The 15,253-nt window shown below is 40.5% G+C and overlaps 1 protein-coding gene across 1 annotated transcript; it reads right to left on the bottom strand.

The window, feature by feature from the left end:
* Window positions 1-8,912: 8,912 nt before the first annotated feature.
* Window positions 8,913-9,618, bottom strand: LOC104434857. The gene is made up of 3 exons (XM_010047712.1): window positions 9,307-9,618; window positions 9,114-9,208; window positions 8,913-9,036 (listed from the first exon to the last, which is right to left on the bottom strand). Exons 1-3 carry the CDS (start codon window positions 9,616-9,618, stop codon window positions 8,913-8,915), a joined length of 531 nt encoding a protein of 176 aa, XP_010046014.1.
* Between the last annotated feature and the right edge of the window lie 5,635 nt (window positions 9,619-15,253).

Raw genomic sequence — 15,253 nt, 5'->3', positions numbered from 1 at the left:
CTGTAGATTTGTTTCTTCAAATATAACCTCTTTTATATATGAAAAAAATATAAAATGTAGCCCATGCAAAGCCCTGGCATGAAAAAGAACTAGTTTTGCATTTAATTGTAGATTGAACTATAATTATTTCATGAAAGTGTGCTGATATCATGTTAGTGAAAATGTAATTTCTTAGAAACTTTCTAATGTCCAAGAAGCGAAAGTTAGAAGGTCATCACTATAAAAGCAATGCACAATAAAGAGAAAAAAAATAGGACAAGACTTTCAATTTTAACACATTCTAAAATTGATATTTAAAATATGGAAAGTTTCCCGTTTTGATTTTCCAATTGCAAGCATGCAAGTGTCACGAGTCATGATAATATCTTGAACAAGTTGGGCTACCAGTTGGGCTCTCTGCCTTTTCGGTATCTTGGAGTGCCTGTTATTTCTTCCGGATTGGGGAAGGCAAATTGTGTCTTATTGGTAAATGCAATTACTGCTAGAGTTCAATCATGAACTTATCGTTTCCTATCTTTTGCGGGACACTTGTAACTCATCAGGTCAGTGCTCCATTCCATCCAAGTCTTTTGGGCTAATGTATTTTTCTACTATGCTTGGTCCTTAATCGCATTGAACAATTACTCCAACAATTCCTTTGGAAGAGTTCGGTTTTGGGATCGGGTGGTGCTAAGGTGTCTAGGAATGATATTTGTTTACCTAAAAAGGAGGGCGGCATTGGTATTCGTACTTTGCGAGAAAGTAATATAGCTTTCATGCTCAAGCACATCTGGCTACTCTTTTCTAATAATGAGTGTTTATGGTGCAAGTGGATTTATTCCACCTTTTTAAAACAAAAGAATTTCTAGATTATCCCATGTCCTGCGCAATGCTCTTGGGCTTGGAAATTTTTTTTAGACCTTCACGAAAATTTACAACAACACTTTTGGTGGATTGTAGGGAATGGGCGCTCGATCTCCTATTGGTTCGATCCTAGGTATCTAAATGGCCCTCTTTACAGATTTTTTTTTCTAATCAAGAATTTATCGGTCGAGTATTTCGCGGTTGGCTTTGGTTGCTGATGGCCTTGCTACTCCCATGGGATGGTATGTCCTCACTAATATGGTGAACTGGGGAGAACCTCTCCCGGTGCTTAGTCAAGAAGAAGATTGCTTTTAATGGCTTCGACACCCTTACGGTAGGTTCTCTACTACATCCGCTTGGGACCTAATTTGCCCTAGGGGTTGTGTGGTGTCTTGGTCTTCCTTCATATGGAGTTCCTCTTTGCCTCCTCATTATCAAACGCACTTGTGGCTCATCACTCGTAACCGGCTTCTGACTCAGGTTTTGCTTCTTTCTTATGGTAGAATTACGGTTGTAGTGTGTCCCTTTTGCTCTTATTGATCGGACTCCAAAGATCACTTGTTTTTTGCCTGCCACATTTCTGGTAGTCTTTGCTTCTTTTGGGTGGCTAAATTCAATATTGCTTGGCAAAATAAGCCTTGGATGTAGAATCTTGATTGGGTTACCAAGCATATTGTCAATAGTAGCTTTCACCAGTCTATGGCCCGCTTTGGCTTTGGAGCTCTATGTTATATCATTTGGCAAGAGCGGAATAATATCATATTTCGTAATCAGACCATCTTCCTCCCGGCGATGAAGATACACCTCTAGAAGGCTATTAAAGATGAGGCAATGACCTTTAAGCATGTCTCGGACACTCTCAAGAATAGAAGATGTGACACCCTAAACACCTAAGGTCGCCACAGCTTGCCAATCGCTTTATCTCTATAGGATACCCGTTACTTGTCTTTGATATAAAGGGGTTTAAAGAAGGACCGAGGTCCTTAGGGATTTTTTTTTCGAAAACGGTCACAGCACAACTTATTAGCGGAAGCATAAACGAGTCTCACCATCTCTCCCTCCAATAACCATAATGCAATGCACACCAACTACACATCATATGAAAAGATAAAGCCGAGCCATTTTTATTTATATATTTTCATGATGGATTTCTCGGGTCGGTACAACCAAAAAGAAAAGCCAAGACTTTTAACTACACTTGGCCACAACCTAAAAGATATCTCAACCCCTATATCGATCACGTGTCATCCCCCATCTACAAGTGTCAGCTCTCCACTCCTCACGCGGCCATCATACCCATCCCAGCGCATTGGGCAGTGGCGGCGGCAACATCCCCCGAATCACTCCATCTCGGCGGACGTGGACCGACAAGAATTCCTGGATGACTGGGCCCCTAGCCAGGCCCACATCATACATGACTAGCACGCGAACCCGTATAAACGTCAGACTAGGGATGGTAACATAATCAATCTCCGAACACTCGACCTCCACGTTAGATGGAATGACGTAAAAGGTACCTCGCGTGACCGGAGAGAGAGGCATCTTCCTAATCTGAAATGTTGGTCCCCGAAGGGGTGAGTACAGCCACTCAGCAGGTAAAAGATCCAATAAACTACTCAATGCATCACACAATACAATCATAATATCATAGCATAGTACATATCATTTATGCATCCAAGCATAATTAACCTTGCAGCCATGCACATGTCATCATACCATATGTGCATACATCCTCATGCACTCATCACCATCATATCATACATATACCATGCCTCATGTACACATACCATCATGCCATAGGTGCACATACAACCATGCACTCATCATCATCATATTATACAGCCATGCATATGTCACCATACCATGCATGATTCAATTTCCACTTTTTATCTTTCAATTTGATCACCACATCTTTTTTTCCCAGGATTAGTAATTGCATCCCACATTTTATCACTCGCACCCAATTCAGGCATCGCGAGAAACTTCTGGTACACACCACTGGGCATCTGGCACCCCCACATTCCGGGCATCTCGAATCCTAACTGGCATCACGAGGCATCCCCCGGGCACAAACCTCTGAGGCTTCCGGCACCCAACCATTTCGGGCATCTCGAAACTCCTGAGAACATCCGGGCATGTATCGTAATACAACCGGGCATCCGGCACCCCCATCCCGGGCATCCTGAACTCCCGGGCATTATTGGCTCACCTCCAACAATCTCCTCATTCATCATAATTCATATTCACCAATTTATGTCTCACAATCAACATGGCATATGATGTAATGGCAACAAAGTCAAATTCAGCTTTTGATTCTATATGCAATGCCAAATATCATCACATGTGCAGGAAGATTTAATCACTTACAACAATAAAGTTTATGGGGCTCATGCAAAACAGAATAGTCAATGTGGTACAGCCTTTGAAATCTGCACAATCCAGCTTGCACAGCTTTAGAAAATAATTCCATTTAATACCCAAATGACCTTTAAAAATTATGAAATTTGAACATGTGATATCCAAGACATAAATACAGACATTTAGTGAAGAGCACTGCACCAAAAGACCCTCATATCATGCGGCATAGACCAAACATCACAGCACCATTATCATAACCACTTAACTTGCACAGTTTTCGAAACATTTTAAGTTAAATAGGAAAATGAACTTAAAAAATTATGAAATTTTAATATGTTGCAAGGAAGACATAAATAATGATACTTCATGAAGAACACTTTTCCTAAAGAACTTCATAAAAAATGATATGGCCCACGCATTGAGACTGATTAAGTCCGAACGCGTCAGATTACACGGTTTTTGAAATATTTCCGATTAAATACCCTAATGACCTTAAAAAATTATGAAATATGACTATGTGGTATTAAATACCCTAAGGTACATTTTTCATGAAGGAATCAAAGTTATATTCATTCTATATAATTAAATATAGGCGGTTAAAACTTATGTTCCTAGTACCGAAATCTCCAGATTCAACACCCTCCGAGAAACCACGATTTCACCTACCTATCCTTGTTGATTTTCTCTAAATTTTTTATATGTTAAACCTCAGGATGTCCTTTACATCTTTTGTTAAGAAATATAAGTGAAATTTCAACAAAAAGATAGCCTTACAGTGAATGTATTCATCAAAGGTAGTTACCAAATACTCCAGATTCAGTCTCTCCTAAAAATAAATATTTCACCCACTTATACTTGTTATTTTTGTCCCAAATTTGAGTATGTTATATTTCAAGAAGTCCTTAACAACCTTTCATTTATAAGTCAAAGCCAAAATCCAACTAAAACATCACATTCAAGCCACTACAACATTCAAGGTCAAGCTGTTTACTCAAGAACAGTTTACTAGTTTTTGAATACCACTCTTAAAACATCCATTTTTCACACTCTAAACAATTCGAAATTTATCATCACTCACTCACACACCCTAGGCACAACATGTAAGAGTATATTAAGGATCCCAACTTGCCTCGAAACCGAGCAAACAGCAAGTACACAGCGACTGGACACGGTAGCGACAGACGACGGACGATCGGCTTCCTTCTTCTTCCACACGCTCACTCTCCCTTTCTCTCTCGATTTCTCTCTTTCTCTTGGTAACTCTCTCTCTCTCTCCCTTCTCGGTTGACAACACTTCCCCCCCCCATCATCAATCGGTTCTCCCAAGTTTTCCTCTCCTCAATGATGAACAATCATTGATTTTGCATGAAGGACACTTGGACTAAGGGGGAAACACTTGGCAAAATCTTCATGCAAAAAAAGTGGGCCTCTCATAGGCCGGTTCCTCCTGGTCGACGGCCCAATGGGGCTCCATCCGGCTGGGCTTGAGGCCAGCTTGGTCGACAGCTCCTCCTCCTCCTTTGGGCTTCGCGGCTAGGCCCAAATGGCCGAAGGGTGGGGCTTCTTGTGGGCTGGTCTTAAGCTAGAATTTTGGCCCACACCTCATCTTAATAATCCTCCTTAAACCTAAATTTTATAAACACCTAATTGAAATTTATAATTCACAAAACTTTGCGACCTAATTTAATAAGTTCCAATTCATAATCCACATGGCCAAAAATAGAATTATTCTATCAAATAATTACCCACCAAAAGCTTGGCCAAAGTTTTAATGCAAGACATGAATTAGAGCAACCCTAAAGATTGGCAAGGAATTCTAGGATGTCACAATTCTCCCCTCCTTATAGAATTTCGTCCTTGAAATTAAACAGATTACTCATGCCTTTTGAAACAAGTAGGGTATTTTTCCTTCATCGATCTTCACTTTCCCATGTGGCTTCTTCCATATCATGATGTCACCATAATACCTTAATCGGTGGGATCTTGGTCCTAAGGACTTGCTCTTTTCGATCCAATATTTGCACAGGCTTTTCGATGTACCTCACTTTCTCATCCACTTTGATGGCTTCATGATCGAGTATGTGACCAGGATCCGATTGGTACTTTCTCAGCATCGACACATGAAACACATCATGTAAATTCCCCAATTTAGGAGGTAGCACCAAACGATAAGCTACATCTCCTATTATTTCAAGTATCTCAAAAGGTCCAACAAATCTAGCACTTTACTTACCCTTCATTCTAAACCGATATATTCCTTTTATTGGAGATACTTTAAGGAATACATGATCTCCCACACTAAATTCTAAAGGCCTTCTACACCTATCTGCGTAGTCTTTCTGTCTACTCTGAGCTGTCTTAAGTCTCTTCCTGATAATTTCGACAGCTTCAGTGGTAGCTTGTACCAGTTTAGGTTCTGTAAATTTCTTTTCACCTACTTCATTCCAACATATAGGAGTCCTACATCTCCTTCCATATAATGCTTCATAAAGAGTCATGTCTATACTTTTATGAAAACTATTATTATAAGCAAACTCCACCAAATGCAATCTTTCATCCCAATTTCCTTTAAAGTCAATCACACAAGCCCTCAACATATCATCTAATGTCTGGATTACTCTTTCTGTTTGTCCATCTGTTTGAGGGTGAAAAGCAGTACTAAATTGGAGTTTAGTTCCTAAGGCAATTTGAAGGCTCTGCCAAAAGTTCGAAGTAAATCTCGAATCCCGATCTAAGGTAATAGTTCTTTGGAACACCATGTAAGCGTACTACTTGACTTACATATATATCCGCATATTTGTCCATTGGGTAGTTTATGCAAAGTGCTAGGAAATGAGTAGACTTAGTCAAACGGTCCACTATTATCCAAATAGAGTCATGACCACTTGATGTCCTTGGCAATCCTTGTACAAAGTCCATTGTTATATGTTCCCATTTCCATTCGGGTATGTATAACGGTCTCAAGAGTCCTGCAGGTTTACGATGTTCCGCTTTTACTTGCTGGCATGTCAAACATTGAGAAACGTGCTTAGCCGTATCTGCTTTCATACCATTCCACCAAAATTGCTGACGCAAATTCCTGTACATCTTTGTACTACCTGGATGAACACTGTAATTACTCCTATGTGCCTTCGACAAAATTTCCTTCTTTACTTCTTCATTGTCGAGAACACAAAGTCGTCCTTGGCATCTTACCACTTCATCTTCAGAGACTTGAAATTCCGGTCTTTTTCCTAAAGACACTGCATTTTTCACTTTCATAATTTCTGGGTCAGACTCTTGTAAGGTCTTAACGTTCTGAATAATTTTAGGTTCAATCCTTAATGCGCTAAGCATATTTGTAAGACAATCCATTTTCAATTTAAACTCACGAGTCCGCTACGGACATTAACAAACTCCATTCCGCTATTCTTAAACTGGCCATCTCCATAGCTGACTTACGACTAAGAGCATCCGCTACTTTGTTTGCTTTCCCTGGATGGTATTGTATCTCACAATCATAATCCTTTAACAACTCCATCCACCTTGAGAGGCTCAGCAAGTTGCTGGCACCTCAAGGGGGCAAAGCCCCTCTTCCTATGCCCATGTTAGCCCTCCCTCGGCGCCTCCGAGTTAGGCCGACTCCTTCAAGTCTGGCCCTGCAAGTCTGAGAGACAAATAGAGAGGGCCACAGAAGCCCCCAACCTGCCCGAGCCATTCTCGTGGCTGTAGCCGTGCTCGGTCTTCCTCCAAAAGGCCGCAGGTTCCTGCTCAGTGACCAGGAGACTCAAAGCCTACCCCTGCCCACTCTTGGGTGAGTGTTGCACGGCTTGCTGCAAAATGATACAACCTATCCTATGTTCCACCTACCTTTGTGGATAACAAGTCAATTGTCCATCTTTCGGAGGAAGTGTTGGAGGCAACGAATCCCAAGTGGCACGAGTGCCTCATTGGATATTACATAAGGAGAAAGCTTCCTTTCAAGCTCATGGAGGAATCCTTGAAGCATGTTTGGGTTCCGAAACTTGCTGAAGTTTTGGCGGATGACCAAGGATTCTTCTACTTCCATATCTCGGACCATTTTTTTCCAGAGAAAGATCCTTGATGAAGGCCCCTTAACGGTTGCAAGGGTGCCCCTTATTTTGCAACAATGGAGGCCTTTCATAGAGCTTAAAAAGGACAAGCAAGCCTCGGTTCCGATGTGGATTAGGTTGAAGAACCTCCCCTTCGATCTATGGTCGGCACATTCCATAAGTGCCATTACAAGTGTTATGGGTAAGCCCCTATATGTTGATGAGCGAATGGAGCAAATGAAGATAATTTCCTTTGCTAGGGTATGCGTGGAGATTCATGCAGGGTAGCCAAGGTGTAATTCCGTAGACGTCGTCTTGGATGGAGTGTCGTGCTCAATGGCTATCAGAAATGAGTGGAGGCCGATGGAGTGCGGTAGGTGCAGCTCTTTTGGGCACAAATGTGTGGATTTCCCAGACAATACCAGCTCCGACAAAGTTGTGCAGCGGGTCCAGGCCTTCCTCTTCGTCGATGTCTGCCCAGGTGCCCGTCCCTGCTCCGGCAGTGATGGACCCCCCAAAGAGCTCAAGCAAGTTTGGGAGCAGGTCTTATGGACTCCAGTTGTGGCAGAACTACAGAAAGTGCCTGAGTAGGCTTGGAAACAGGTTAAAGGAAAAAAGAAAAAGTCCATTCTCCCAAAGGAAGGACCCTCCTCCCATCCGAACAGCTCTGGTAATGAGGGGCTCAACTGAAGGGCGAAGGCTTCTATCTTAGGGAAGCCCGTGCCTTCCGTCTCTTCTCGAAAGCCTGTGAAAGGACTAAGTATTCCTTCGAAGGTGGTGATATCCCTTTCTAGCCCTGGTGCAAATAATTTCAGGCCATTCGAAGCCCCGATCATGGAACCGCAAGATCAATGCGCGGAATCGGATGTCTCGGCTAGCCTTTCTAGCTGCTCGGATGAGGACTTGCTTTCCCAATGCCCATCCCCGAGGGTTGCTTCTAGAAGGCTGGAAACGATGTAGGATAAGTTGCTGACTCTTGCCCTGGATCCACCTCCTGCTACAACCCCTGTGGCACCGATGGCCTGTGGCACCCCTCGACGGCCCCCGAACCGTTAGGCTCGCCACAGATCACTTGCCTATCATTCATCCTGATAATACATCATTTTGATACCATAGAATTATAATATGTCCATAAGTCCTGGGGGGTTTATATCAAATAGATCGGTCCTGCGCGCAGTTTATATAGCGGAAGCATATTCAAAATCTCCTATTCCATATTCAGAAACAATGCACACCAACTAAAACTTTTATATGATAAAAGCCGAACACTTTTATTTACTTAAACTAGATGGACATCATTCGTCGTTACACCAAAATGCCGTAGTCTTTCCGTGGATGGTTCATCATTGGGAAAGTCACGACACTCGCGAGGGTCCTTTTCCAAGGCTTTGTATCAAATCCTAGCTATTCAGTGCAACGGAATTACATTACTTTAGAATTTAAAAGTAAAAACTATTGAAATTTTTCAGAGAATATATCAAATGTGGGAGAATCCATCAATTCCTTCGAATTGTCATTCTAAAGAACTTTGTCATTATGGAATTATCTCCAATAAATCACAAAAGATCGTCCCAACCCCACCCCCGGGGGCCGGGCTCTCCCCCGTCGCCAAAACAACACCATAAATGATCAAATGCCTACTAACAAACACTTTCTAAGTCACAAAACATGATTGTGGTTAAATTCTCTCATTTGTGTACTACTAGAAACTTTGTGATACATGGTGTGTGACAATTCGCTCAGCTTTCCAAACCGCCTCTCGTAAAATTCCAAAAGCTCAAACCTGAAAATTCTCGCACAACATAAGACATGAATATTTATGTGTATATCGACCAAAATTTAAATAAATAAATGACTTACCAATAGGCCAAACATTGGAAGGGTGCATATTTATCATAGATCTCCTTAAGGTCACTCTTAATAGTCTTCTTGGTGCATCCTTCTCTTGCATGTACCTTTTGCCAAAGAAAAGAATGCATCATCTGTCAAATAATTCGGAAGGGTGATTATTATATGAGACATAAATTTTATGTTCGGAAATACACTTTCATACATGTTTTAAAAACTTGATTGTTTCGCTATCCCACGGAACCTCATCGTAAAAGCCAAGGCACATCAAAACGCTAGCCCGGGCGAAAGATCCGACCCCGCTTATGCCCTTGATCAATATCCTACACGATGCAGCATCCTGCACTCCCTCGTATCCATCAATCTTGAGCTTCCCCTCCTCTATCTCCATGGCAAGCTTGAGAATGTAGTTGGTTCGGTACCCGAGTTTGCACTTGCTCTGTAAGTAGTCTGCATCGAGGTTAGCGAGTTCCTTGGGACTCGGAAAGTTACCGAGGTCAACTTCTTCGCCTTCCATCTCCGCGGGAACCGGATTTGCTCCATCCTTCTCTTGTCTTCGTTTCTTTCTTTTAGAGCCTTAGATCATGATCATCCTCATCTTCAAGTTGTGCTAAATATACTGAGAAGAAAGTCATGCTAAATAGTATTCCTACCTCGAGTGCTTAGCTCTAGTTGAAGTGCACATAAAGCTCGGGCCATCTCTAGGGTCCTTCTCCACCTATGACAATTTTAGGTAGGACCCAAAGCAACATCAACCCTTAAATCGAAGTGTATGTGATTTTGATGGCATGAAGAGGTCACGAACTGTAAGAACAACAAAAGTAAATTTTCTTTTATATGATTATGGAATATCGGACATGATTGTGATGGGGATCGAGGTCCGAAAACAAGGTAAACCTCTGAGAGGTATCATTCGTCATATATCGTTCGAAATCAAGGGCATCTGTTTGTTGGGTGTATTCAGAACAAAGTCAGACCTAACGATGAATTCGGAACAGAAACCGCCGTACATATGTCGAAGAGCTTATGAACACAAAAACTCAATATTAAGCCTTTAAGCATGAAGAGAAAGCGAGGGATTATGATAAGAGTAAGATATTTACGCAATTACAGTTATTGGATTTCTTATTCAGGTCATCGTCTTCTTTGTCCTACTTATAAATGTTTAACAAAGCCAATTCGTCACAAATTTTGCACTTGAAGAGAACAAGACTTCGGTACTTAACTGGCAGTTGCAAAGGAGTATAGATTTGACAACATCTTCGAAGAGAGAAGGAGAACGAAAAACTCGACCGAATCCTCTATCCTTTGCTTCCGGATGCACTTTGTGGAACTCCTTCACGTTCCGCTCGTCCCTTTCCGACAACCTTAACATCCGAATCACTTGTTCCTGCAATAATATATTCCCATGCTTTTCCGTCACTAATTTGTATTTACTTTGCGCACAGACAGAGTGAGAGAGAGAGTACAAAAATCGCTTGCTGGTCTTGGGAGGACAGGCGAGGAACGCGATGAACTCGGAGGAGCAACACTGTGCTGCTGGGACCAGGAGGCTGCGAGATGGACACCACAACGGAAGAGGAAAAATCCGCAAGACGGAGAGGGCGCCGCAACGTCTTGGTGGAAGGAATCCAACTGTTCGGAGCCATCATGAAGAACCCATGGTTGCACACCGCCTTCTCTAGATTGAATGTGGAAGGGATTTCGTCTAAGCATAACTGGAGATCGCAGCAATCTTCCATGTCCGACATCAACAGAAGCAAAGAGAAACACAAAACTGAGGAAGATCCTTAACGCTTCCTTAAAAAGCAAAAGACTACACAACTTTCCAATGCATGGGGAATCCTCACACCCTCGACAGATGCAAACAAAAATAAATTCGATAGGTCAATTCCTCTCGTGCTTATGGGTGACTCCTCGTTTACCTCAATTGGGAGACCGAGGACGATGTTGAACTAAATGCGGGCGGACGAGGCGCTCTTCTCGGAGTCTGCACAGAATATTTACTATTGAGAAGCAAGAAAAAGAGAGAACAGCTTTGAAGAGTTGCATCCAAGCGGGAACGAAGATTCATAATAATCCCTGCTGGATACTCGCTAAATAATTCCACATATTATCCTAAATTTATTTATTATTTCTGTATGCAGCGCATTTGAAATGTTTTCAAAGTAAGTGAAGAAAAGGTAGAGAATCAAGATTGGTAAACCAGCAAGATAATAAATATATCATGATGCAATAGTGGAAAATGGAATTGTATTTAATGACTATTATAATAAGTGGAGTCTGTAGATTTGTTTCTTCAAATATAACCTCTTTTATATATGAAAAAAAATATAAAATGTAGCCCATGCAAAGCCCTGGCATGAAAAAGAACTAGTTTTGCATTTAATTGTAGATTGAACTATAATTATTTCATGAAAGTGTGCTGATATCATGTTAGTGAAAATGTAATTTCTTAGAAACTTTCTAATGTCCAAGAAGCGAAAGTTAGAAGGTCATCACTATAAAAGCAATGCACAATAAAGAGAAAAAAAACAGGACAAGACTTTCAATTTTAACACATTCTAAAATTGATATTTAAAATATGGAAAGTTTCCCGTTTTGATTTTCCAATTGCAAGCATGCAAGTGTCACGAGTCGATCGATCACGAACAATCACACACTTGTGCGGCCTTAGAATTACGATCCCAAGTCAACCTTACAGATGCTCAGCTCACAAGAACATAGTACGACACTGAAACACGAGTGTATTGTTTGTGAACGAGAGAATGTGTACAGCTGAAGGGAGAGGGTCCCTTATTTATAAATGGACAAGTCTAATCTTAGCCGTTGATCCCCTTTCCGATCTAACGGTGGCATTTAAATGTTTATCATCATTACAAGTTTGTACATTAGGCCACTCAATGGCTCTCGGCCTAAGGAAAGCCCAAGGGCGTGTGTTAGAAGCAAGGGTAGGACCGCTTATCATATAGTAGGTGAACGGTCATGGGCTTTTGTCCGTATTGTGCATGGGCCGATCGTGCGTTGATCATGGATCGTTCACGGAACGATCATGGGTAGCTCATGGGCCGGCCCTTGTGCGTGACACAGCCCTATCTTGGACAATCTTGGATCATGCTCGTTCGTGGGCCGTGTCAATCTCCCCCACCTATTCAGGCAATGCTCTCATTGTGTCTGTGGCATGGAAGGCATTGATGTGTCTCTTGAACTGCCACAAAGCCTCAGACGGTTCCCAACTCGCTTCACTTTTGGAAAGGCCCTTCCATCAAACGAGATATTCCTTCTTTGGCGCACAATACTTCTTTCATATGATGCGGTCCGCCATGATGCATTCAACATCTTGATCATAAGAGGTTTTCGCTCCAAGGGGCGCTCGTTGTGATTCGCAAAATTTAGATGTTAAACACAAAATTATGAAAAAAGAGTCGGCATGAAATTAGTAAATTAACTATATAATTATGAACAATTTAAATGTTAAACACAAAATTTACTAAAAGTAAAATTAAAATTAAAAAAAGCAGTATTACCTTAAAAAAGTTGGCATAAGATAATGATTAAAAATATGAACTAACAAAGAAAGTTGCATTCAGCTTGTCGTTGTCATATCAAGCAATATATTGATTCAAGCCCAATCATGCACTTACATTATGTAATTTTGAAGATATTTGTGGGGATACGAGAAATTTGACTAGGTTCACAAAACTATTGCCCTGAGTATAGCGAGCTTGAACTTGAACCAGCAAAATGTTCGAATGAGCTCACTTAATCGACCTCAAGTAAAGGTTCTAAAAAGTGTATATGTTCCCAACCATTCCCAAATAAATTAATAAATTACTATCCGGTCTCATTTAACCTAACAAATAAAGAAGATGAGTAAGTCCATTAGTATTAATATGATTTTTTTTTATCTTACTCTAACTCCTATTTTCAGACTTTTCTCATGTCTCTTTGATAGGCGTGGGAGTCGAAATCCACACCTAAAATTAAATCGTCCCACTCCAATCCTCTTGAGAAAATGGGGATTTAATGCCCCACCTTTTGGGAGTCTACACGTAATATTTATGTATCAAGATAGTAGACTATCCAAAGACTCCTTAACGACAACTTTGCCATTCTCCAAGCCAACACAGGAAGTTAATTCAAGTTGACCATCAGCGTCCTGCAAAAAGTATGTAGTATGTGTGAGAGAGAGAGAGTGCATCATCACAGATTAGCAAGAATCTCACATAAAAAAGATAGGAGTTCAACAAGAATCACGAACATTGCATGGTGAGAATAACTGCTTAAGAATTTAAACAAAAATAGATGCATTCTATTGGAAAGGGAAGAGATGCTCTTCAAACGTTGAATAAAACTTTTGAAGTCAAGATACATTGTCTCAAAAGATTTTTAGATCAACATGATAGATTCTGTAAAATCATCCATTTAGAGCATAAAAAATTGCTGGAAATGCCTCCGCCAACAGCATCTTAAACTATGTCATGAGGAACATAAAACAGTCATAGGCACCATAATAAAATCAAGGTTCAAGTAGGTACAAATTCCAATTAGATAGGAACTCCACAAATTGTGCTATGCACCATTGTTATCAAAATTAATAGGCGCAGTTTTATCAGCCATAGAATCAGCCCAACACAAATGGCGAAATCAAGCTTCACAGAAAAGGCCAAACAACAAATCTTGATGCCACTTCTGTAGTATAATATGTTCAAGGCAATATATATTGCTAAACTCCTAGAAAATTTCCTCAAGCAACTTATAAATCTCTGCAAACCAAAAGCTACTTCTAGAAAGGACATGCATTAGCGCATTTTCAACAGATCATGCAGGCTAAAGATTGAAAAGAATCATGAAACTTAATAAAGGAGGTCAATTCAATAGGTTTGACTCTGTGACTTTCAGCACTATACTCAGGCCCATGATAATTTAAGAAAATTTCACGTTCCAAGAAAAATTAGACACTGGTACCTCTTTATGAAAATGTAGGCAATAACGCAAGAGAAAATCAAGGACCGGCCTAGCAATTGATCGGTCCAGTGGGACTTTGCAAGTCCAGAGTACATGACTCTTTTTACTTCTGCCGCAACACTGCAATCCAATTTTAGTTAAAAGTGTAGTTAAGGACAAATGAACCGGAAAAGAAAGTAGATATCTCTCAAAAAAACCAAGGAGGATTATTTCAAAAGCAAACACCTGCTGATAAAAGCATCTCTGGAGCAAACCAATCAGCTCTTGGCAGAGAGTTCCGACCATGCAGCTGAACGGCTCAGCTTGCTGGCTGCAATTGGCTTGGGTTGACGAATCTTGAAGGGGTAGACTGTCATTAGATTGTTTATCAACCAAGATGAGATCAAAAATGGCATTTGTTGCTGCAAGATATCTACTTGTCTAAACATGGCTCTATGAATAACTAAAAACCTATAATCCTGCAACGAGAAGCATATAATTTGAGTACTTCCACCTCATTTTTGGAAAACAATGCATAGCTTATCAAAAAAAAAAAAAAAAATTATGAATTTGCTATGAGACCCAGAGGCAGGTTTTATATCAATTAGTTGCTGAATATTTTGAGAATCTACAAATTAAAGTTGAGAAAATATTATCATCATCAACCGTTGCTCAGGTCAGCCTGACAAAATTTCTTGAGAAAATAATCAGTTCTTAAGGTCCTTATGATCTTGATCCATATTTATGACACGATCTTCAAACAAAATTTCATGAAAAATCTCTCCTGCTTTCTCAAGATAGAAAAAGCACATGCTATTTTCAAACGAGAAACATGGAAGCACCACATACCAGAATATCTCTGCTGATTTTGATCAGTGGCAACCGTGAATCAACAAGACAAGATGCAACCTTACCATCCATATAAGTAAAATAATCTAAAAAATCCTTTAGCCTAGACACATGCTTCTTGATAGCATACGGATAATTTCAAATCAGGTAACCAAACAGTCTGAAAATGAAAATTGAATCACCATTCTGGAAAATTTTAGAAATATCCATCACTATTCTGTGGCTGTTACCTAATAATTGACATGCTCTGGTCTGGCTTCACGGAAAGGATATGGACTTTGCTTAGCTCAATTATCTAATAAATAAACGAATTGGTTTCGATTAATTTAAGTCATATTGATATCAAAATGTGCTGC

Source organism: Eucalyptus grandis, chromosome 2, assembly GCF_016545825.1.
Source record: "Eucalyptus grandis isolate ANBG69807.140 chromosome 2, ASM1654582v1, whole genome shotgun sequence".
Taxonomy (NCBI): Eukaryota; Viridiplantae; Streptophyta; class Magnoliopsida; order Myrtales; family Myrtaceae; genus Eucalyptus; species Eucalyptus grandis.
The sequence above is the reverse complement of the archived record's forward strand: the minus strand, read 5'-3'. Positions and strand labels throughout refer to the sequence as shown.

What these genes read in the sequence shown, in the direction of transcription:
- LOC104434857 (XM_010047712.1), bottom strand. Translation starts at nt 9,618, where the DNA reads ATGGAAGGCGAAGAAGTTGACCTCGGTAACTTTCCGAGTCCCAAGGAA. An exon ending in CAATCAAGTTTTTAAAACAT is followed by an intron (nt 9,209 to 9,306) that starts GTATGAAAGTGT and finishes CTTTGGCAAAAG; the next exon opens with GTACATGCAAGAGAAGGATG. An exon ending in TTCCAATGTTTGGCCTATTG is followed by an intron (nt 9,037 to 9,113) that starts GTAAGTCATTTA and finishes GAGAATTTTCAG; the next exon opens with GTTTGAGCTTTTGGAATTTT.